At 42.5% G+C, this 25,831-nt stretch overlaps 1 protein-coding gene across 3 annotated transcripts; it reads right to left on the bottom strand.

The window, feature by feature from the left end:
- Positions 1-1,775: 1,775 nt before the first annotated feature.
- On the bottom strand, positions 1,776-25,831 carry gas2l3 (growth arrest-specific 2 like 3). 3 transcript variants are annotated; one of them, XM_032589569.1, is made up of 9 exons: positions 25,699-25,831; positions 11,853-11,908; positions 8,199-8,385; positions 7,285-7,403; positions 7,065-7,206; positions 5,078-5,141; positions 4,853-4,994; positions 3,723-3,827; positions 1,776-3,394 (listed from the first exon to the last, which is right to left on the bottom strand). In XM_032589569.1, the coding sequence occupies exons 2-9, from the start codon at positions 11,874-11,876 to the stop codon at positions 2,153-2,155; spliced, it is 2,025 nt and encodes a 674-aa protein (XP_032445460.1). In that variant the 5' UTR covers positions 11,877-11,908; positions 25,699-25,831; the 3' UTR covers positions 1,776-2,152. The 3 variants fall into 3 exon arrangements, with proteins under 3 accessions (XP_032445460.1, XP_032445461.1, XP_032445459.1); XM_032589570.1 differs by lacking the exon at positions 25,699-25,831 and adding an exon at positions 15,432-15,920; XM_032589568.1 differs by lacking the exon at positions 25,699-25,831 and adding an exon at positions 15,496-15,920.

Here is a 25,831-nt window from a genome sequence, read left to right as displayed (position 1 = left end):
CTCCCACGTGGCCGCAAGTCTCACAAAGTCTGGGGGCTCGTTTCTTTTTTTTTTTTTTTTCCAATTTTTTTTCTCCGAAGAGCTTTTGCGGCGCTAGTGGCTCGTATTTTTTAGACAGTAGACAGACAGGAAGGAGGGTGAGGAGAGGGGGAAGACATGCGGCAAAGGTCGTCGGGACCGGGAGTCGAACCCGCGACGTCCGGACTCAGGCCTCCAAATGTGGGGCGTGCTAACCCTGGCGTTTCTATGTAAACATGGCGTCTTCCACTTCGACTGATTCTCTGCAGTGTATTTCTGACTCGATTAGTGCATCATTTCTACCGGAGTTTCACAATATATCAGCTACTACAATGGAGAGAGGAACTAAGAAGTTCATGTCATCTTTTTTGGGTGAGATCAAGGTGTTTGAGTCACACGATGCCTCCAACATTGTGGTCACAGCAAAATGCTTTCACTCGATGAGGAAAACGGCAGATCCACAAACCCTCTACATCAATATAACTGTGGACAAGATCACTGATGCCTATTGTTCTTGCAAGGCTGGGTAAGTTGGGCATTTGTCGTTTTGTAGGTTACTTTTGAATGCAGGTCGCATTACGTAAAAGAAAATCGGAATTTAATATATTTTGCCGAAAAATGATCACCTGTAAAGATCAAACTCCTCAGCTTTCTATGACCCCATTATGGAAAGCAGAGTTTAGGGTTATTCTAAATCTCATAATGTCAAAGTTCTCAGTTTGAGAAGCAACAAAACAGTCAACGATCTTAAACCAACATCCATTTATTAATCAGACAAAAACAGACATTCAACATAAGTTTTATATAAAGTGCTAAGAAATAAATTGATAAAAACACAAACCACCATAAAAAAAAAACAAATTTTAGACCACAAAAGAAAAAAAGACAAAAAACATTCTACAAAGTAGATTCTGCTCTATAAATGCTGTTTTCTCAGTGTTTTTGATTCAGGAGAAAGAAAGGGGGGCGGGGCATCTGATCAGTAGTTTCTTTCAAAAAGCAAAAGTCACACACAGTGTGTTCAAAGTGTGTCAGCTGCTCGATGCGCCACCTTCTGGCCTCTGATACATTCTGCAGCCACTCAGAATCACGGGTAAGAGAGAAGGAACGGAGGATTTCTGTTTAAAGGCACAAGACAGGAAGGAGTCTGCAGTAACAACCTCCAGTAACAGGATCTGGTGTTCAGAACGTCCAGAAAGTATTTACAGCCAACGCTCCACATTATGCTGCAACCTTGATCCAGACTGCAGTGCTTCTCAATTCCAGTCCTCAGGCCCCCCTGCTCTGCATGTTTTAGATGTGCCTCTATTCCAGAACAGCTGATTCAAATGATTGCATGACCATCAAGTGCTGCAAAAGCCTGTTAATCACCCATAGATTCAATCCAGGTGTGTAACAGAAGGGAAACACCTAAAACATGCAGGGCAGGAGGGCCTGAGGACTGGAATTGAGAAACGCTGATCCAGAGTAAAGAAGAAAAAAACAAAAGGCACCATCTGGTTAATACCACCCCATATTGTGAAGCACGGTGGTGGCAGCTTCACTCTGTGGGGAGGTTTTTCTGTAACAGCAACTAGGCAGACAGACGAGTTAGAGTTGAAGCCAAATATGAAAAATGGTTAATTTTGCAATTAAGGTTGTGACAAAATGTGGAGAAACTGATTAGTTTTTAGGTGGCCTGACATCCAGTCGTTTTCACAAGCTGAAACTGGAATCTCAGGAAAATATAAATAAAATTCAAGCATGATTTCTAGTCATTTTTTTCAACTTTGGTAACCTGCTAAGGAAAGACAGAAGTTTATGTAAAACTTGTCTTAAACCAACTATATTCATGAGTTGGGTCTAAAAAGTTTCATGTGGTATGTTGAACATAATTTCCCTCTAAGACCATTTATGATTTAAATATTGTCATAATTAAATGTAAACATTGTGCAAGTTTTGAGTTTATTAATGTAAATCTGATCTCTAAAGAGATCACAGTTGGATAAAAAAAAGACTTAAATAATTAAAAAGAATAATCAAAAACAAAATTACAGACATGATCAGACACAAGGATTAGAGATGATATCAATGTAAAGTCTGAGCACCAACAAGTGCTGCTGGTTTCATGAAGCCTTGTTTAGAGGGTGCCGTTTCAGGCTCTCTGCTTCCTCCTAGTGGTCATTTCAAAGTATGGCTTGTCACTCCTGGTCTTGCTCTGTGGGATCTTCTCTGCAGCTTTCACTGGGTTTCTCTGAGAGGTTGTGGGTTGAGTTGTCGTTGCTTCAGGCTTCAGCGCCGTCTTTGTGCTGGGGTTCCCTGGAGCTGCTGGTTTTCTCACAGTCCTCTGTGCTGTGGGGGGGGCCTTCTGATTACCTTTAGAGGAAGAGGAGGGAATACTTGGGACCGGCCCAGGGATGGCAGAGGCCACCTTGATTTTAACCTTTGACATGGAGCAGATAGAAGTTACTGTTGCTAGGGACACAGCCTGGGAGCAGGGGGTTGGGGCACGGGAGGAGCCAGCCTGGGAGCAGGGGGACGGGAACTGTCGGGGTACCGTTTTTTGTACCGGCACAGTCCTTGTGGCCACCCTGGCCTTCCTCATTGTCCCCAGTCGGAGGCGTGACGCCGGAGAGCAGGAGCGCCTCTGTGCAAGGTGGGAGCGCTGGCTGGCGCCCGAGGGAGGCTTAATGTCTCTGGGGGCAGATACGGTGGTGGAACGGGGCATGTGCTCAGTAGCGGGGGAGGTACATGGGCTGGAAGGTTTGGGGCATTTGGAGGAAGGCTCAGGGCAGACCGGGCTCCTGGGGTGGGCAGAAGGACCATGTGGGCGGGGCTTTAGCTTCGAGGCAGAGCTTGGCTCCACAGGGGGAGCTGATGGAGTCAGGGCTCTGCGGTGACTGCCCGGGCTGGGGGCCCACCTGCAGGAGCTGCTCACAGGTGAGGAGGGCAGAGAAGAGGAGCCTTTGGTGGGGACGGGTAGGGGGAGTTGGGTGGGCTTCCTGGGGGAGGACAGCACCGTCTGGAGGTCCTTCTTCGGTACAGCAGCAGAACCTTTCCTCGCCAAGATGGGGGTGCAGGCAGGGGAGGGGACGTATGAGCGGCAGCTCTGTCCTACAGGGGGTGCAGATGCTGATGAAGAGCAGGAGGAAGAGGAGGAAGCAGAGGAGGAGATGAGGCCATTAACTGCAGCAAGAGGGTCCATATGAGGCGGAGGGGGTGGAGCGTTGTTGGCACGGTGACCGCCCAAACCAGGTGGGCCCTTCTGAAAGGCCAGGATCTTCTGCTCCAGTGTGGTGAACTGCAGCACCCGCAGAGGGTCGTACTTGGTCAGGAAGCCCCTCAGGGTGTCCCAGCCCCCGCCAACTCGCACCATCACGTGTTTGCCGTGCAGCATCTGAGGGAACACACATTCCCACATCATCCCAAAGTCCACACACGAGCTTTCAGGCAAGCAGCGACCGTTTCACTGCAGCTCCCGAAATAGCAGATGCAGATTAACCCGTCTGCACTGAGGCGTTGTGCCCTGAATAGCAGCGGAGTTGTGATGTAATCACCATCCGCTGCTATTGGCTAATGAGCTTGCATGTGTCCAGCCACGGCCTGCGGCCATGTGCACCACCGGAGCTGCCAGGTCGCAACAGCTAGCGGCTAATCTCTGACAACAACACAAACACTCAGAGCCAAGTTCAAACTGACCGGGACGGACAGACGGAGATACTCACTCTGATGAAGATGGTCTTATCGCCCAGTCTGTAGCGTCCCTCCGACAGGTACTCTATGGACACCTTGTTGGAGCAGTTACAGGGAGGGTCATCCATGCTAAGCTCCTGCAGGAGCAAACCAGCAGATACATTTATCATCTCTGATGTACACAGAATCAGTTTAATGTCGGTATTTAAACTGCTGATCCTTGAAGAACGCTCGAGTCGATATGGATGGATGTTCAATGGTCACCTTTAGGACAATAGTTGTGCTTCCGCTAACCATAAGATTGTCCTATATGACATTTGAGGTGGGTTTTTTTTTAAAAAACGCACCCAAAATGGTTCATTTCACAAAACTGCCATGGAAACACTTTTTTCACATCACACAAGTCACATGTTCAACAACCGGATGTTGCTGCTGGAGGAAACCACAAAGACGACAGGAAGTAGTGGGAGGATCACGGTGCAGCATACTTTTTACTGACTTATCACGGGAACAAACTCATTTTTGTGCGATTTTAATTTAATGGAAACACCTCAATTGTGACATTTTTATTGGTTTTCCAATATTAGCAGAACATGAAAACGCAGCTAATGTGAATAATGTCCACTATTCCCCTCATTATATCCCGCAATGTCGTCGCCTTGTCAAATATGTCACTGACGGTTAAAAAATTGATTTGGAAAAAATAAAAGTTGGAAGATGAAAAATCAAAGTTTGAGATTGAAACCTGACAAAATGTGCAAAAGTTCATAGGAAATAAATACCTTTGGGAGAAAAAACCTTTTAAAGTAGGAACAGCTCAGTTTAAAGCCAGATGCATTTGGGAATATGATTAATCCAACTGTGTCTGTTTTTAATTCCAAGCCATTTCCCGCTTCACTGACTGGTTATTTTTAGAGCGGCAGTCTCCTCTGGGAGGAAAACGATCAACCCCGACTGTTGCTGCTGCGCTCTGATCCACTGAACCAGACTAAATACGTAAACCCATCCAACCGGCTCCGCAGCCCCCCCTTCAGGAGCGTTTCGACGTCTGCGCCCGCATGTGTGTCACGACGTGGCTCTGCACGTGTGACTGAGTCAGAGCACCGGCGGGGCGTCACGTGGGTCAGCTGCCGTCGTCAGGGGAAACGGGGCCTGATCTCACCTCTGGGTGGTAGAGCGCCCCGTGCTGGCAGCACACGCTGAAGGTCTTCACCGCGGCGGGAGGTTCTTCCGTCATCCGCAGCGTCTCCTCCAGCTCGATCTCCTTCTCCAGCTTCACCAACACGGGCGGCTCCACCCCGTATCTGGGACAGGCGGAGACGAGTCAGGACTAGGTGGCGCCAAAGAGAGAGACTCAAAGGTTTTACGTTCAGGGGGACCAACGCACCTGGAGACGATCCGGCCGACCTCCAGCAGACACAGACACACCTGCCGAGGCTCCTTGTGCAGCACTGGAGCGGAGAAAACACCGGTTAGCAAGAGGCGGCAGACAAACATTCAGGATCAAAATATATGTCAAAAATCATTTTTAAAAAATTCTAAATCAGATCAGAGCTTTCTAAAGTGTTTTATAAACCTGGCCATCACGCTTTACTCCCCCACCCGCCAGGCTAAGCATCATTTGTCTTTTTATTTTAAAAAATATACACTAGCCGCATTTCCATCGACCATATAAATACATAATTTCAAAATTAGCTTATTTTTGAAAAACTGCAATGGAAATATTTTGTCATACAAGTCACATGATCAACAGCCAGATGTTGCCTGTGGCACCAACCACAAAGAAGAAGACAGGAAGTAGCTGGAGGATGATTGCGCAGCGTGTTTAACAGCTTATTGTGTGAACAAACTTATTCACATGCGATTTTAATTGCGCTTCTTAATTACTGGAGATACAGAAACTGCTAAATTGTCGGGGGGGGGGGGGGGGGGGGGGGGGGGGGGGGGGGGGGGTTAAACTTGAGTAGAGTATTGACAAAGTTTTGTAATGGAAAGTGTACACACACTTTACTTAGGGTGAAACAACTGAAGTGGAAAAAGTTTATTTTATATTTTTTATGTTTGCCATCTTTAAGACTATAAAGCTGACAGGACATTTTAAAATATGACTAGGTGACTATGCATTACTGGAAGACATCAACAGTACCTAAAATCCAACGATAAACATTTAACTCCAAAACACGGCGGGTTGTTGGCCGGCCGTCCCAACGCCTCAACCAACGGACTTAGCAGCTTCACTGGTGGGAAACCCTGATTAGAGCAGCAGTTATTTGGGTTTCCTTCCAGACTGGGATTCAAGTGTGATCCATGTGGGATCACTTCATTTGAGTTGCTCAAACTCCAGAGTGATTGCTCCCTTCATCAGATCCCGTTAAGCCACTAGAATAAGGGTGGGCAATCCTGGTCCTCGAGGGCCGGTGTCCTGCAACTCTTAGATGTCTCCCTGGTCCAACACACTTGAATGCAATAGCTGAATCACCTCCCAAGTTCTCCAGAGTCCTGCTAATGACCTCATTATTTGACTCAGGTGTGTTGAAGTAGAGATGCATCTAAAAGTTGCAGGAGACCGGCCCTCCAGGCCTGAAGTTGCCCACCCCTGCACTAGGAGGTCCAGCTTAACCGGACTCTGCTGCTCAGATCTGCTCCGTTTGATCCCATTCGCTCCTCAATGCTACATCCAACAATAACGAGCCGCAGCTTAAACATAGCAGCTAATAAATACCGCCTTGGTGCCGTTTTGTTCATCAATGTTCTCTTAAAAAAAACAACAAAAAAAAACAAAACAACTTTTGACCTGAATGCAGATATACTGTATTTTCAAATAAAAATCAGAAGTGTAGTATGATAGCTAACATTTTCACTTGACAATCAAGCATTACTTCCTGTTGGTCTTGCATATAAAAACCTTCTTTAAACTTTGTGGCAAAATGAGGACAAGTGCAAAAGGAAGGAATGAGTATTTCTGCTAAGCAGTGAAGGTTTAAATAAACTGATAAATGTAGCTTCTAGTAAAAGTTTCTGATTTTCACTGTAACTCGTTACTTTTAATGAATCTAACAAAAAGATTTTTAATCTGTGACTAATGTTAAAGATTATAGCTTCATTTGGCCTCAAACTTGAACCTTTTCTTTACAGCTGCATTTTAATAAGTTACCCAACTGTCTTTCTAAATGACTCAACTAGTTTTAATAGTTCACCAAATCGAGTGGGCAGGTCATTTCAAACGTCAACCTCAGAGGTCATGTCTGCAGGAATCCAGGCTAAAGCCTTCTTTCCCTGAGTTGGAATGATTAGACATTAAACCTGAACGTTTGTCTAAAAGTCCCAAAAGAAATGAGAGTTTGTCATCTGGTTGGACGCCTTCTGGTGTTTACCGAGGCCCTCCGACTCAAACAGGTAGGTGTCGTCCACGCCGACGTGCCGGCACCAGGCCAGGAAGTTGGCCGTGTTGTCCCGAGCGAAGAAGGAACCCGGGGAGGCGTCGCGCTTACAGGCCACCTTCCTGGTGGGGAAGAGCTGGACGGGAAGCGGAACGTCAAACTTATGTGGAGGCCGAACATTCCAGTACACATTTGTCGCGTTTCCATGTCGTACCTTGGGTAGCGCTGTGGGGCAGGTCTGGGCGACCTTGGTCTGCAGGGCGCCGATCAGCTGGCAGAGCTTCACGCCGTTATCCAGCTCCTCCATGAACAGTTCGGCTCTCACCTCCTCTCCTGGAAAAAAAACAAAACAAAACAAAAAAAAAAAACAGAAAGGTTAAAAGATACAAACCAGAGGAACATCTTCCTTTCTCTCCATGTTCCTGAGCAGGAGGCCACATTAAACACCAGCGTTTCCTCCTCAAGGGGCTCAGGCGCTCCCACGCTCCCTCTGCTGTAAATCAAAGCCGGAGGGAACAATACGGCCGCACTAAGTGACAAAGATTGCTCTGTAAAAGTCGACTTCCACCCCACAAAGGGCTCAGCCTCCGGGCTAGAAACTTTATCCCGTTGATCCCACCTGTTGGTTCGCTGTTTGAAACGTCTAAAAACCTGAAATGCAGGCCATCCTGTCCACGGGAGCGCCAACTCACGTTGAGCGCTGAGAACCTGCCCACATTCCTCGTGTTAGCAGCCAAACATTGGGCTGTGAAACCCTGATTCAGCAACAATAGAGTCAGTTTCGGGTTCCTCGCTGCTCCTTTGTGCCACACGGACAATGGGCGTCCATATGAAGGCAGCAGCGGAGAAACTGAGGGATTCTGTTCCGCTCTGCGGTTTCCCCAAGAGATGCTTGGAAATGGAAGCATCGAAATCTGATTATACACGAGAGCCGCGTCGATAGTTCATCGGTACGTTCCTGGCCTCTGGGGGGGAACTGTTGGCAGGCAACACACACACACAGAACTACTGTTGAAGGCAGATGGAAAACTGATTGGATCAAACCTTGCTGTGTCAAAACATCTAAAAAAAAAAAAAAAATTAACAGTTAGGAGTGTTAGGAGAAGCTGGTGTGGAAGTTAAACCCACCCAACATGCCACTGAGCCAGATGGCCAGGTCCTCCTGCATGGGGACCAGCGTGGCCTCGTGACGGACCGCCAGCCACTGGTCATACTGGAAAACGTTGGAGAGGCCGGGGCCGTGCCGCTGAGCCAATGGGCTGCGGGGGCACCTGGGACTCAGCAGGGGGGCGTCGAACTTCTCGCTGAACCAAACCTGGAGAACAAAATAAAGTTAACCGAGCTGGAAAAAGGAAAAAACATACAAGTAAAAACACCTTAAATCTAAAGAGGTCATTTATAGACAAAAGCTTTTGGTGGAAATTAAGTTTGTGTTTGTTAGTCTTACAGCGAAGCTCACAAACACAGGAACTTAGAAAAGTTAGCATCTGAAAAGAAAAGTATTTAAAAGAAGAAAAAAAAACATACCTGAAACTATTCCATTTTTCTGAATTTTTGTCATTTTATACACAAAAGCTAACTGGTTTTGTTGGCCAATAATTTCCTTTTAGAAGCTGTTAGCCTTGTTGCCCAGCTAGCAAATACAGGAACTTAAAAAGTTTGTATTCAAGAGGAATAATAAAGTTAAAGTCAACCTTTTCTTGGGGTCCAAATTTGTCTGTGGGAACACAAACATGACAAAAACTAGATAATTTTACTTAAATGCCTCTTTCTTCCCATTAGTAATTAGCTATTTTTAACCCAACATTCTGAGACAGGTCATGTTATTTTGCTTCTAGTCTGAATATATATATATATATATATATCTCCAATGCTGCTGTACTTTCCCCAACATGTGCTTCTTTGTGCCTGAAGCCAATGTCCAATCATACCCATCCCTGCTGTCACACACTGCCTCACCCAGTCAGCATCCTCATCTGGTCACTCAAAGTCTGTCACACAGGGAAACCAAGTGTATGTGGGGGCAGTGGGGAGTTCTCAGTTTTATGGCTTTGAACAAAATGTAAAAAAATTTAAAAAAAGTGCTTTATGTTCAACTCTGTCAGTGTAGTTAGAGGAAGAAGAGGGGTGGGGGAAAGGTACATTTCTGCCCCCAAAACTCCCCCCCCCCAGAACATTTCTGAGATTAAAGTCTAATTTTTCAACGTTTGGAATTGTTCTGATTTTCAGATTTCCATGGCTTTCCTAGAAATTTTCTGAGATTCATCTTAAAATTTGTGTTCAAAATGTCACATATTTTCTAGAAAAAAAAAAGAAAAGAAAAAAAAAATCAGAATCTTAAAATTTGAGTCTTTTTCCAGAAAATATGAATCCTTCCTCCCTCCCTCAATGGCCCCAATACACAGTTGTAAAACTCAGACTGAGAAGCAGGGGACCTCCACATTCCCAGCTGATTTTCCAGTTTCCAGGCGGTCTGAGGGGGTAAACCTAATCAGCTGCAGATGTCCACTCTGACATCTCCACACGTTACGTAACCAGCTGCTGATGGACCGCTCCCTCTTCCTGCCATGCAGCTTGTTGACATCTGCTTCGGATGCGGCCTTTAATCTTGGTGTCGTTCGCATGTGACCAGGCGCTGCCGAGACTCAATGGATTGTTGTGCTGCGGAACAAGGCGGCGAATTCATGGCGTTGGCCCGGACGACAAACAGGAAACCTTCTGGGCAGAGGAACGGACGGGCCGTTCTACACCGACGCAGCGCTGCTGCAAATTGTTCTGTTCCAGATCGCTGGACTGGGAGCGACTCGGGCCTCAGTGGAGCAGAACTTTGAGGTCGATATGATGGATTTAACCTCAGTTTGTTCTCCACTGTGACGCTAAAAAGAACTTGTTGCAACTGAAGATTACAGAGAATGCTTTCACCCTAGAAAGTTAACTTTTTTTTGGCTACGTTTTCAAAGCTCAAGTCAAAGCCAGTTTTTAATAATTAGATAGGCCAGACTGTTGAGATGTTTAGGAGAAAAAGATAAATGAAAAAAAAAAAAAGTCAAAGGGGAAAGGGACAACTCTCGGGGTTTAGATCTGCAACTTCCTTCTTTCCCTGCTGTAGAAATTACAGGACAGACAGCAAAATCTCTTAGTCACTTTTAAACCTCAGAAAGTTTGAATCATCTGTTTGAGATAAGATTTTAATATTTTTGTCGTTTATTTCTAGATCCAGAATATGTGTGTCAATAAAATTTTGAAGTGGCAAAAAAAACACAAAGGATGGTTTGAGTGTGCATCAGTCACATTATTTCAAAGAAGAAAACAAAATGGAAAATCCAACCTGCGACAGCTCTACAGATATTCTCAGTGAAAGTGAGAACAGCTTAATATTGGAATCTAAATGCCTGTGGAACAGAGCCGGTCTGAGTTAATCTCACTGGGTACAGGAACGTGGACTCGTAATCCAGAACACAAACGCCCCAGAACCTGAAACACTCCCCACCTTTAATCGCCAATTAAAGGTGGTTTAATCTTAAGTGGTTCAAGCTAAGCACATCAAAACTTTCTAAAGGGAAACCATCCAACCAGATGGAAAATAAAAACATGACAAAAACAGATTCTCATAAGCTCCTCCTGCTGCTGCATGTCTATGAATCATCTGAACAGCATCAACAACAATCAGTTACATTTTTCAATGCGACACAAATGTTCCGTCTCCAAACAATCTGCTTCAAAAGTAGCAAGTTTGCAACTTTCAAGCTGGTTTCCTCCTACTTCCCATGACCTGCTAACTGACCTTTAAACTAAGCCTGAGCCGTTTACTTTAGTCCTTTTCACATTGCGTACTGAAATGTTCAATACAGACTTTACATTTATTGTAAAGCTTTGGATTTCATTGGGACAAATCCCTTTACATTGTATAATTATAAAGGTTTCGATGTTTGGAAATGCCAAACGGAACCCAAACTAAAGCTTCCAGTGGATTCTGCAGCAGTTCTTCCCTTTACAGATTGTAGTTCTACTTCCATGAATGCATACATGTTCAGCATGGCTGAGCAGATATCTGATCTGACTGTGCTCTACATGCGCAGTGAGGCTGCAGCATCACTGCATCCTAACTGCTCACCTTCCAGACCCAGAACCACAGAAACATTCAGCCACTTTCTACACTCACTTCACTTTGAAAAACACAAAACCTCGATTGGTAAAATCAAAGCTGCCATTTCGTCCACAGAGACTGTAACATGACCTATAGGATCCATGTGCTGCGTTTACAGCTGCAGAACATCCGCGTCATGCTGCAGCCCTTCCTGCCACATGTTATGCCATCAGTGCTTGGGAAGCATATTTTACATTCCCACAATCCAACTGTGGTGGGAATGCGAGAGTCCTGCTTTTTCCAGAGCAGATGAGAGGAGCGCGCCGGTCGAGGAGGTGTCGAACGGGGACAAGGCTGTAACTCGATCCGCTTGTTGTTCTGGTTTTGGGAACGACTTGCGATTCATCGCTGGGAGGGGAAAGGGAAAAAGTGAGGAGCAATCCGCCCACTCCCTACAAGATGTGGAGGGGGAAACAACTGAAGGCTGGGAGCTTAGGAACGCCAGACATGCACAACAACAGCAGCACGGCATGCTGGGATACAGGTGGGCTCGAAGCAGCTGCTTAATTCATCTGGAGTATCTGAACTGAAAAACCCAGATAGTTTAGGAATAAATAGATTTTTTTTCTTCTTTACTAATGTGACAGTTTGTGGTCCTGAAGCTGAACGTTTGACAGAAACAAGCAGACTCTTACCTGGATGCCAGTCTGGACAGCCATGATTGTGTTCACCAGAAGTTCACTTCTTCATTCTGTCGAGATGAAAGCAAATCTTTAGGGCAGAGTTCCCCCCCTGAGAACCTGTCTTAGCAGGGCAGTCTGAAGTCTACAGCAAATTTGAAGATATCACTAAGTAATTATGAATTATTGGAAGACATTGTCAACAATACCCAACACCTGCTAAAAGGTCTTAAAGGCAAATATAAATAAAACAATTCTAAGCCTGGTGGGCACAAGTAAAGTCTGGTGGCCCGCCAGGCTTATAATACATTGGAAAAATCTTGTTGTCCACCAGCAGCTACAAAACATGAATCAAACTTATTGTTTAGAGCAACTGTGTCCAAATTTTTCAGCTAAAACAGTCACGTTGAAATTGATCAAGATCAGTGGTGGAGAAAGTACTCAAAAAATGTACTTAAGTAAAAGTACAAATACACAGGCAAAAATGTACTCAAGTAAAAGTCAAAGTACCACTTTAACATTTTACTTAAGTAAAAGTAAAAAAGTACTGGCTTTTAAAAATACTTAAGTATTAAAAGTAAAAGTACTTGCTGAATACATAACCTAATCGCTAATATCATTAAGTGTGCCGATAGTATTTAATTTGAATACATCATAAATGTGCCATTTTAATAAACAATGTCACAGATTAAACATGTTCTTATTGTGTTTATTCTCTGTAAGAGTTTAGACTTAGATATGTGATTCTATGCATCATAATTTCAGGGATGGAAACATTTTATTTCCTGTCCTAACGTAGCATGAACTTCATTAGTGACATTTATTTAGAAAGAAATTCTGAAAGGGGATGGAACGAAGGTGTGGGGGGGAAGACATGCAATCGAGGAGCCACGTAGCAGAGTTGTAGTCAAGACCACTGAACACGAGACCAAGACCAGCGCCCTGCGCTACATGACACAATAAAATGAAGTGCACCTATCAAAATTGGTTCTCAGATTGATCTGAAAGATCCACATTTCCATAAAAACACCTAGATATAAATACTTAGAGCTGAAATATATTTAACCAGTATCAATTACAACTCATTTCATTCTGTTTTGCTTTCATCGCTGTGCTACAATCCGCAGAGGTCGCCTGCCATCCCTATAAAAATAACGCCCTGGGCGGTTGCCCATATTGCCCATGTCAGAAACCACAACTGTCTGCACCATTAAACCATGAAACATAGCAATTAACTGTAATTGCTATGTTACAATTACAGTTGTAATTGTAACATTACAACAACACTATGAACACTGTCCAACGGCGCAACAAGCAGAAGGAGCACCATGACTGTTCTCATCCTCCCTCCCACTGCATGTTTGCCACCATGACAGGAGACAAAATCAATCAATGAGCATGCTCTGTGTTCATACGTTCAACTTTTACTTATTCGGCAATTAAATAAATGTGTGTGTATATATATATATATATATATATATATAGCTATAAATAGCTATTGCAGTGTATACAAGAACAAAGAACGGCTCTCAGTGAGGCTTCAGTCCCATCAACCTTAGTAAAGATCCGTCCAGAAGAATCGGATCGTTCCTGAATCCACACAATAATTCAGCGCATGAGTGACAACTTTTTTTCATCGCAGATGCAACATGTGTCTCAGTACAGCTGGCTTTGCTAGCATCACGTCCACAGATCTTACCTTTCTTTAAGCTTTCCTTCCAAGTGACGCTAAAAGTTGGACAAAGTCCCACCGTCTGTGAAAGCGAAGCGCTGCTGGTTTTACATGTCGTCATATCTTATGATTTATGCAGCTATTATCGATTAGTTAGACATCTTCTCCCGCTCAGAGGAAACCACTGCGCATGTCTGGAGCTCCGCGTGCTAGTAAAGGGGGAGGCGATGGGTGACAACAGACACTAAGTCACGTTATTGCTTGGATTTTACGGCGCCACCTTAAAGTCCCTGAACTTCATATTTTAACGGACAAAAAGAGAGCAGTGCGACTTGGATGTAACGAGTAACGTGACACTTTTGTAGAAATGTAGTGAAGTAGAAAGTACAGATACTTACTGTAAAATGTAGTGGAGTAAAAGTAGAAAGTACCCATTATTAAATCTACTTAAGTAAAGTACAGATACATGAAAATTGTACTTAAGTACAGTAACTTCGTTACTTCCCACCACTGATCAAGATCCACAAAATGTAGATATAAAAAAACCAAACAGAAGGTCGGGTTTTTTGCAAAAAGTTTCCCCTCTTGCCTGTAAACAAAACAATATTTTAATGAAATCATCAAGTCTGATTTCTATTGAAGAGGGAGCTACAAGTCATCGTACAACTGAAACGTAACATCTGCAAGCAATACGTCCCAATTGCTTAACATATTTGGATATTTTTTTTGCGTGTATTCTCAAAGGCGAATGTTCAAACATCTTGCATTATTTAGTTCAGTTTTCCGTAAAGGCTGTGGCAAAATGTGCTTGAGTGAAAGTCACTGGGTGTTTGTAGTCCTGTTTACTAAGAAAATTAATTCATGAAAAAAAAAAAACCTTTTGATTTAAAAATAATTTGGAAAAAAAAAAGTACTTTGTTCTGTACCTTCCACTTTCAAAAGATTTTAAATTGCAACTTCTTTGAAAGGCAGTGAAAATTCCTCAAGATAATTTTTTTATATATGTATAAAAAAAAAAAAATCTGCTTGACTTGGAAAACTGAGTTTGTGCATGTATCAATTTGTTTTTCTAATTAAAGGATATGAATGAGCATACTTTGTTTAAATCAATGAATGACCAGGAAGGAAGTTACTTATTAAAATGTTTCAACACATAGCAGGATGTATCAGATCTCAAAGAGAAAAAAATAATTATATATATATTATTCCTATATATATGTAATATATACACACTTTCATTTGTGAGCAATAAGCATTCAGTAGAAGCCCATGCCAAACTGTGAAGCTGCCATCTGCCACGTTAATCATTCTGGAGGTTATGACCAAGCAGAGCGATCGTTCCAATTTTACAGCCTTATTATTCTATGTAAATGTACCGATCAGGGCAACCGGTTTGCTGCGACACTCCTCAGGGTAAATGCTGTTGCAGAGTGAAAAACACTGTTACCTTCTTCTAGAGTTGCAGATGTGTTTAAAAAGTGTTCAAAAGTCATCTCATTAACTCTCAATAATTAGCAACTACAATGATTAATTAAATTAGTTTAAAACTCACGACATCAAATTGTGTAAGGAGAGTCTGTTTTCAACTGAACCTTCAAACTTTTCTCAAAGGAAGTGACACAGCTGGTTTCTCCAGTTTTCCCACACCAGTCTTACCCCGACACTCCGCGGTCCCAGTGGGGAGTGTGTTTGACACAGAGGGAGTGGATGTGGGGAAGCAATCATGAGCACACAGATCCTAATAACAGAGCTGATTTGGACAACACAGCTGAGACAATAGTCCTGGAATACCAACCCCCTCTCCACGAACTGCTTTCACCCCAGATTTATGAATATCAGCAGCAAAAACCCTTGTGCGGCATTCAGATAACATGTTTTCTACTAAAGCACAGAGTGACAGGACTGACAAAGTAAAAACTAACCTAAACAACAGGGAGTGATGCGTCCAGACGAGAGGAGACGCAAGTCTGACATCATCTCACTTACCGCGGAACAGAAACAACTCAAACTACTGAAGAAACCTGTCCAGCGTCCAACTCCTGTCAGCCTATTGGACACACTGTGAACTAACCAAGTCAGGTCCCTGCACAGTGTTCAGAAATGTTCGGCCAGAGCGGCTCCTGCCTCTGCGTCCACGACTGGGTGGAGGGAACGCCAGCAAGGGAATGACGGGACGGAGGGAGGGAGAGAGAGAAAGAAAGGGATGAGGGGAGGAGGTGCACGAGGAGAACCCTGACTAATGAAGTGGCTACGCTTCACTAAGCCCTGGCCATCTATGTGCCCCCCACCAATCCTATCACAGCGGGACCCTCTCACAAAGCAGCCATTGTTTTCTTAACAACCAATCTCATCTCCAACCCAGGAACTCCCTGATCGGGATGCAATGAAACGGAAAGAGATGGAGTAGAGGAGGTGATTTACTGCTGCTGCTGCTGCTTCCTCTTAGACACCCCCCCCCCCCAGCCACCACCACACCTCCCGGTTTGAACTCGGTCTGGACCGAGGAGTCAAACAAAGCTGCTGCAGAACGAGCAAACTTGAGGCGCAAAGGGCAAGCGCACGTGACATCCTACGAGTGAATCAGGTGTTTGCTTTGCCACAGCTGTTTCAATCTGATGACTGCGGGCTTGTTTGAGGTTCACCGCTCAAATAAGGCAAGCCGACTTCCAGCAGCCTTCCATTTTCAGCCACATTAGTTGCGTTTTTATTAACCGTAGAATTGCAGCAATTGAAATTACTAAAATAAATTTGCTTTCGATAAGACTTTTTGCAATAGGATGAGGTGGTTTCTCGGCCATATTGAAAAATATGTATTTTTGCATAACTGCAATGGAAAGACTTTTTTTCCCCCACACGAGTCACGTGACCAATAGCCGGATGATACTACTGGAGAAAACAATGAAGACAACAGAAAGTAGGAGGGGTTTTTTTTTCCTGGGCTGTGCATCCAGCTCCACCAGAAATCTCAGTTCATAAAAAAGTTCTGAGTCTGCCGTAAAACTGCAGAATACAATTTTCCTAAAATGCTGCATATGTAGGCTCCCAAGCCTACATATGCAGGCCTACATACGTCACTCCAATGCCATTGGAGTGACATTGGGTTCGTCACTCCAATGTCTGAATAACACAGCTGATGGCGCTAGCACCATGGCTGGATGATTAAAATCTCATGTAAATGTTTACCTCCGTCCCTGCCATGATTTGTAATGACTTATCGTGTGAACACGCTCATTCAGGTTTGATTTTCATGTAATTTCTTATTAAATGCAGCAATTGCACAATTCTGTTTTCTCAACATTTGCAGACAATAGACCAAGACCTGCACACATTTGTAATGGAAACAGCTACTGACGATAATAATGCCAGATAAGTCCCTGGAAACCACCTCAGGGTTTGCAGTGGTAGAAAGACCTTTAGAGTTCCAACAGAGAAGTATCTGTTGGATACTTTCATGAGGGGTGACCGCTCAACAACGACAGAAAAGGAGGACGAATCTTTGGCAAGAACTCCAGTTGTGTGCATCTGGAGCATGAAAGAGGCCCACACACATGGTCAAATGTCAAGTGCAGAGGAGGGTGGGAGAACTGAAGCCAAGAGAGGAGACAAAAAACAAAAAAATGGTTTTATTATGCTGCCGAAGCCGAGCATGGTACCCCAGAAAGGGCATGGATCGACATGGAGACCTGCCACGCACATTCTTCAGCGGTCATTTGACAGACATGTCCACACAGTGCTAGCTTTATTCTAAGGTTCATTTCCCATTTGACACTCAAAAGTGATTTCCCATGACACCCCCACCCTTTCTCTTCAGCAGTTACGGCTTAAGTCAAGCACAAAAGATAACCAGTGGGGTTAGACTAAGGCTGGACTCAGATAAACGCTCAATTACCAATAGGGGTTAAAGATAAAGTTCTTTTTAGTTTTATACAACTCAATTTGTAACACAAGTCATTTAACTTCAGAAAACAGCTCATCCTGCTTTATTTCCCCCATGCCAACAACAACGTTACACAATGTGGCTGGAATGGATGCTGATTATCCCACTCCCCATCAATCTGGTTTCATGCGTGAAACCGACACTCTCTCAACTGGCATCTCATTAAACGGACTTTCAAATTATTGGTTTTGAATCCACAATCATTTGAAATTGTGGCATACCTCAGAACGATCCACCAGCGTATACGTCTACTCTACTGTAAGGATATTAAAGAAAAAATAAATTCAAACGATATAAAAATACTGAATTTATCCTAAAGGGAAATTAAATGTCACATTTCTGTCATTTAAGTATCTTTAAAAAGAGTCATCATGGATGGTGCTGCTGCGGGCAAAGCAGATCTCTAGCAGTCTTCAGCCTCTGAAGTCTGACTGAAGCCTCTGACTGAAGACTGTATGTCAGTCTGATCAACACTTACCAACAGCTCAATATCCAGGGAGCAGAGATGATAACGTCCGTTGTTGCCAAGCAGTGCTAATCCACATCACTTGCTTTTGCTACTCCTCCTCAAGTCTATCTTATTGTATGTACGTGTCGTATGGCTACAGGTGTATAAATAAATTGCAAGCAGAAACACTTATTTTAATTTTAGCATATTTGATCAGAATCAATTGATGGGGTTTCTGAGCTACAATCAGTGCTTAGATCGTTTAATACAAAACATGAGACCTCACGACTGAGATGATGTCTGACTCTCATAGTTCACAAAAATACTTCATACATACCCAGATATCATTATGTACCCTGAGACCAGTGCTTTGTCCAGAGAATAAATTAGGAAGGAATGAAACTGCAGTGCTTGGGTAAGAAAGAGTCAAACCGGTAAAGAAGAAAAATGATTAAGGGCAGGCTGGAACATTCCCAAACCAAATCACACCACATTCCTAAAGAAGAAGGGTTTGTGGAGTGAAACAGGCAGACAAATCTGCCAGAGAACAACCAGAGTCAGGTTTAGGGGGAGGAAGCTGTAGTTCACTCTGGGAGTGAAATTACAGACATTTTCAAACTGAACAGTTCCATGTTTACGGTAGAGTAAGCGGCACAAGCCCCGGTTCCCCCTGCAGCCTGAACTAAACTTAGATCCCGTCTGTGCTCTTTAGCATTCAGTGAGGGTGAAGACATCCGACTGTTCCCACTTCACACGCGCATACGTCGCACTGCTCTCTAGTCGTATCCAATAATCATTTAAGAGGATTGGGGCTATTCCAGACAGCAAAGCACATCCACGACGCTCCGTCACCAAAACACACAGCACGTGGCGCGCTCAGGGCGCCCGCGGCGCTCCGCTGAAGCATGCAGGCGCTCGTGCAGAAACGCAGAAGAGGGGGCATTACGTAATAAGTAAAGGTTCAGGCGGTGACGGACTTCTGATTTGCCGCTGAGCGATAAAACGCAAGCCTGAACCTGAGGCTTTTCATCCCTCCAGGGATTTTTTTATTTTTATTTAATCGGTAAACACTTGAATTCAGTGCGTTACGTGTTATGCAAGCGTCAGCCTAAAGTAGGAAGCAAAAATTAGAGCAAATTTCCTTAAATCACTTACTGTTTTTTTAATGACAGAGTATTAGGGCCATACTAAGAAAAAAAGAAATAAAATTACAATAATAAAGTCCTGCTATTACAAGAATAAAGTCGATATGTGTAAAGTCGTATCTCAATTTATGTCCGATATCACGAGAAAAAAGTCGAAAGAACAAGTCGCAATAATGTGAGAATTGAATACATTTTGAGAAGTCAAAAGCATAATATATGATGCCGTAATATAAGAATGAAGTCAATATTTCGAGAATAAAGTCTTCATATGATTACGAGAAATCATGAGAATAAAATAGAAATAATACAAGTGTAAAGTCGCAGTACCTTAAGAATTCATAACATTGTGAGAACGCAAGTCGAAAAAATACGAGAATAAAGTCATAACACAATGAAGTCAATATTTCATGAAATCATATTATGAGAAGTTGTAATACAAGCAAAAATAGAGTCACAATATGCCTTGCAATACGACTTTATTCTCGTATTATTTAAATTTTGTTAAATTCATTTTTTTAAACCTCTTAGCGTGGCCCCAATACTCCGTCGTAGTTTTTCCATTGGCTTTACAGCCATACTGCCAACGTTGGATTTAATCAGTTCATTGTGAACGCAACAATTTCCTTCTCGATTAATAACTTGAGGCGACACAATAACTGAGCGACATCCCTGTTAAGTGGCAGTAGGCCAGTAAACCCCCTTTGTTGGAGTCCAGAGGGGTCCTGCTGGACCAAACTGGCCCCTAGAGAATAGCAGCTCCTTCTCTATTAGACTCCTTCCTGCTGAGCCCTTTGTGTCTGGACTTAATTACTCGATCAGAGCAGCGGTCGTTTAGAGCCTGGCCTGCTTCTTTTTATTGCAGATGGGGCCCGTTTGCACCGTGTCCATGAGGAAACTCATTCATTCAGGAAGGAAATAATGTCCCTGAACTGAACGGCTCAGCTTCAATTACTCTAAAGTTATTTAGCCCCCAGGTGTTTATATGTCTGCTTGAAGTTTTTAAATAGAACTTTTAGAGGATTAAATCTACTGGACCCAACCTTCCTGTCCTTACTGCAGCGGCCTCTCCTTAGAGGTGGGACGTTATGAGTAAAGCCCATCTTAAAGGCTTGAATGAGTGGGCCCCACCTGCCGACCCAATTTTGATTTGATGACACTAATCCACAGCTTGCTTTACATCAGTCAGCTCCTGGATATTAAAATCTCTCAGTGCCAACTCAGGAACAACGAGGCCGACTCCAGACATGCCGGTGTGGAGTCAACCCACCAGAGACGGCCTTGTAAACGGCATCCTGCACAAACAAGTTTGAGAATGAGTCAACGCACAAACAGATGATTGAATCGGTTATAGCTTCAGACATAAAAGCTGTTGGGTTTCAAACAAAAAAAAAAAGAAATCACATTTTCTACATTTTTTTAAGTGAACTACCAAACACGTCTAGTTAGAACAGAGTTAGCGTTGTTTCAAGTGATATTCTGTTGCAATATTATGAACAGTAAATATCTTCCCTTTGAAGCCATTTCCAGATATGGTAGGGTTCCTAATCTACATTTTATAAGACTACTTTTTTTTTTAATAATGAAGAGCAGAAGTTCTTTTTGTCCTAACAAGCGGTTCGAATCCTCACTTTGAGAACTGTAAACTGGTGAGCTCTCAACAGAGCCTGACTTTGCACATTGGGTTGTCATGGACACCTGATTGCAAAACCTGACTTTTACACCAAACATTTTCCAATTCTGCAGTCCCGTCCATCCGCCTCACAGAGTTATGGGATGTTTCATTTCAGAGGGCGACAGCCCTGGGAAGATTTCTGCCATGAACCGTTTCTGCTCTGAAATCCCACAGAAACAGCAGGTCGGCCATTTGCAACAAATGGCTCAACAACTGCTACCGTTTATCTTTCCACCGGCATTACTTCAGCTGGTTGGTTCTGTTTGTCCATATATAAATGGAGAGAGCAAAGTGCATCACCTTGTGTGTTTTAAGATAAACAGGAACACAAAACTGGGAACTCAAACATATCCTGGAGGGAAGCAGACAGTTTGCAAATCAACACAACATTTATTTGCCTTTCGTTAATTAAAAATATGGGGGGGAAGAAGCTATTTTATCCCTTCATGGCAGCTTCAGGTGAAGAGAAACAATGTAAATGCTGTTCAACTGGGCCAGAGCTCTGCTAGTAATCAAATGTTCAAACAAATAGTCCCAGTGTTGCCAAGTTACCAGCTTTATTAAAGGTGAACTCAAACTACATCTAATCAAATCCTCTGAGGAGTCATAGGCACTTCTTTTGTAGGGAGGATTTAACCTTTATCATAATTTGCTTTGGAAAACTGTAGGTCAGAGCAGAAACTGGAGAATTTTTTTTTTTAAAAGCACCGTCACAGAAGAGACTGGTGGTTAATCCTAGTTCTCAGTAACAGAGGAGCTCCTGAAAATAGCAGAAATATTTGAATTAAATGTTTGCATGCAGCTATCAGGAATTGGCTCAAAGTTCCAGAGTCAAACAAGCATTCAAATGACTCCTTCACTGGAGAAACAGAGAAACATTCTGTATGTCATTTAGGCGGCCTGCACAGTGCCTTGAAAAAAACATGAAATAAAATTCCTGAAGAGAAAAATGTCAATTTATAAAAAGTTGCAGCTGATTATATTTTTAATGGGCAATCGTTCGGAGACTTCACAAATTCAACAATGCCTTATCAATCCCAAAGGGAAATTAAATAATCCTTATTTATTTATGCCTTTGGTAGTTTGTGGTTTTTATTTCCCCATTTACAGTTTTGTGTTTTATTTTGGATATGCAAAATGTCTTCTAATTGCAGTCCTCTGTACAAAATGTAAGTTTATTAGGTCTTTGAGATGGACAACTTGCATCATTATGCCATCATCAATACATTACTAGAAAATGGTTTCAAAACAATATTATTGTTTATCACAATTATTTCAGGGACAATTTGTTACTGTGACAGGCCTACCGATTATGCTAACAGGAACTGACAGCATGTGACAATAGCTGCGTTCCCATGACAAATGACAATTTAATCTTTGTCAATATTCTGCTGTCAGAAGAAAAGAAAAAAAAAAGAAAGACACAATTTAACTTTTTCTATTAAATATTAAACGCAACTAAAAATCATGTGAATAAGCTTGTTCACGCAATAAGACAACGCGCCTCCTCCAACTCATGCCGTTTTCTTTGTGGTTTGCACCATTAGCGAAATCCGGTTGTTGATTGTGTGATGCAGTTTTGCAAAGTAACCCAATTTTGATACAGAAAAAAAAAAAAAAAAACTCACTTCATCCTAGCCCCAAAACTTTTTAATTGAAAAGCAAGTTTTCAGATTTGGTGCGGTTAAGCCAATTTATTTTCAAAATGTCAAATTGCACAATTAAATGGTCAATGAAAACAGAGCTGGTGAGATAACTTTAACTTAACAGGCTTTGACAAGTATAAATATTGTTCAGTAGCATAATTCCAGTTTAACGAGACTGGAATATAAACCCAATTTTGCTAAATCAAATCAGATTAAAGAAAAAGCCATAGATGAAAATTGGAAGTGCCATCAAACAAATAGTTATGGATTTCCTGTCTGAAGAATCTGCGAGTCTTTAGATGATAAGATTTATACTGCAAGCTGGAACTGTTCACGGAAGCTACACACATCTATCAAACCCTTAAGAAGCAGCACCAGATGAGACAAAGACAACTTAATGAGTTAAACATGAACACAGGGACATATGGGCTGCAACAGTCAGCCGACACAATGGGATGATAATGAAATCTGGGATTACCCCTCATTTATTTGGGATTTCAGCCTCAGGAGGAGAGTGGTGGTGGGGATGTATTAAGGGTTAGTGTGTGTTGTAGCTTTGGGAGGTCCTACATGTGAAGCCCAATGCCAAAGATCAAGCAGATGGCGATTATGAAAATTGATGGAAATGAGGTTCCTACTCATTTATTATGAAGAGGCGACCAGAGGCAGCTTTGTCTCAAACAGTGACTTGCTGTACAGAATCTAATCTGGAGGAGGACCTCACTTGGAAACATGGAGCAACTTCTGATAAACAAAACAAGAAAACTCCAAGTCCTTTAACCAACTAAGAATGTGATGTTCTGCCAAACTCTTATCAGTTTCCACATTGCTGCTACAGTGAAAACCCAGGAATAATGTGTAGAGGTACCAAGATCCTCTCAAGGCTGTTTTCTCTAAAACCCGTCGTTTCAGTTTTGATCTCCAACCAACAGGTTTCTGTCCATGTTTTGTCAAAGCGATGCGTTAAAGAGAAGACAAGATGTCTGTAGTTATGCAGGTAAAGTCAGCAGCCAGCGCTGTGCATCCATCAGTCTGATAAAACTAGTACGACTGTGTCGTTTGTGAACAGAAATGCATCCAAATGCCCAAACTCCGTGCTTTTTGTGATCATTTAAACATCTTGGTAGCCTCATTTCAACCAGCTGACCAACAGTGTGCAGAAACAGGTGGGTACGGGGCAGTGCTGCATTACTCTAATGACATGTTTATCACATGTAAGAGTACAAATTGTCCGACACATTGAGGTTAAAGGTGCAAGTTTAGAACTGACCCATTTGAAATTGGGCCGCAATTAATCATTTTAATACATTTAATATTGTGAACATTAATCAGATGAATAAAAATTTACATTGTGCTGATTTTGTCATTTAACCACTAAAACATCTTTATTGAATATCAGAAATGCATGCAGATGCAAATGTTCGATTTAATTCTTAAAGAAAAACTTCTTTTTTTTTGCCTAAAATACATATTTTTATTTCAATAATCAGATTGATTAGTAATTGAATAATAGTCACTAGGAGTACAGACTCAAAAAAAGGCAATTTTGAGAACGTGTAACAGACTTGGTAATTTAAAAAAAAGAAGAAACACACTAAAATATACATTTTGCACTTAAGCTATAAAAAGCAACTGCACTGATGTTAAGTGAAGCAGAAAGGGCTGAGCTGTTCACATGTTGATGCCAGAGGATGTTTTTTTCAGCTACAAATGCATCATTTGCTGCAAAATGCTGAAGAGTTCACTGAAGGAATGATGTGTTACTGCATTTTAAACACAAAATGACCTTCCCTAGCACCATTTTTTTTTTAAATGGAATAGATTTCTTAATTTTGATGTTTTAATACAATTGTTATACTGCATAAGATAAGTTTAAATGAAAAATATGCAGAATGTGCCTTTTTTTAATCCCACTGATGGTCAGAATAATCTATAGAATACTTGATTATTAATCGTTAGCTGCAGGCCTTTCGACAAGTTCAGAAGAATGAACAAACCTGTTCCATGTAGACACATACAGGCCACCAAAAACAGGATTTCTATACATTTCCAGTCTCAAACTTCCATAGATTTCTGCAGCTTAGAATTTAATGTTGAATCAAAGAAATCAGATTTTGATTTGTGGCAGATCGTTTCCTAGTGGTCAGACTTTAAATATGCAGTCTACAAAAAATAAAGAAAAATAAAAAATCTGAAGGGAGGAAGGCTGATGGATGGACCAACAGACGAATCATAAACGGAAGGTGGAACGATGGACAGACAGGACAAGGAATAATAATAATCTGTTTGGATGGACAAATGAGGGACATTTGTCTGGGTGGTTCAATGACAGACGGATTAGTAAGTGAACATCAGAACAAACTTTCAGACGCATCTCATAGGCTTAGTGTCCTGCAACTTCTAGATGTACCCCATGTCCCTGGGCCAGCACAGCAGAAAATAATGACCAAATTCACATTCAATGTGACACTAAACATGCAGGCCGAGGCTCTAGATTATAATGCATGTCTAGCATTTCCCTGAAGACAACCTCTTTGCAGGAAGCACCTGTCCATCCTTACTTCATCCCCTTTCCTTCAACAGGAAACCAGGATTGCCACACAACAACAGCACTTCATCCATAAAAAAAAAAAAAAACAGCCCATCTTTATTGTTCTGGATCCATAAGTGCAGCCGCAGGAAGAAACATACCAGCCACTGTGGACTTTGATTTAAAAAAAAAAAACATCTTACATGATTACAATTCCAGACTGGATAATATCAGAATAACTCAGCAGAGACTGGCAACAGATTAAACATGTACTAGTAAACTACTGATCCTCTTACCCATTTATTTTTTGCTAGCTGCCATTCAACCAGGGATAAATATGTACACGCTTCAGACAGCGGCTCAGACTCAACAGAAGCAAGTAAAGACGTGTCAGAACCAAACAGCGAGGCTGCCGTTGGATAACGGAGACGGCAGGGAAACATGCATGGAAATTGGGTTTAAACAGAGCATTCTTCCTTTAAACGTCAGTCATTTTCAGTGTTTAGGAAGTAAAGCCGCAGATTTATCGCAATAAAACCCGATAGACCCCTTCAAAAGTTCCAGGACTGCTCCAGACTCCTCGAATGCTCCATTTTGTGTGGACACAAACAAACATGTAGAGACAAACGCGTCTCAATGTCACGGTAAACCCGACACAAAACTTTAGCTAGCTTTCAACTCTTCCTCTGTATTCTAGCTGCTAGAAGTCTCCACGAGGCTTCCTCGCGAGGAAACTTTCACACAGGCGAAAATTCCAGCATCTTCCCAACCGCGTATCCTTTTCAATCGAAAAGAGAGCAAATAAACTCACCAGCGGCACCGTGAGCTGGCAGTACTTCGCTTACAACCTCCGCGTCACAGTTGGTACTGGATGCTCGTTTGGCTCACTGGAAGTTTTCGGTTGGAGCTTCAATTATAGAGAGTTACTCACATTCTCCCCTCTG

The sequence above is a fragment of the Xiphophorus hellerii genome, chromosome 17, assembly GCF_003331165.1.
Source record: "Xiphophorus hellerii strain 12219 chromosome 17, Xiphophorus_hellerii-4.1, whole genome shotgun sequence".
NCBI lineage: Eukaryota > Metazoa > Chordata > Actinopteri > Cyprinodontiformes > Poeciliidae > Xiphophorus > Xiphophorus hellerii.
Note: the sequence above shows the minus strand (reverse complement) of the source record. Positions and strands in the feature narration are given on the sequence as shown.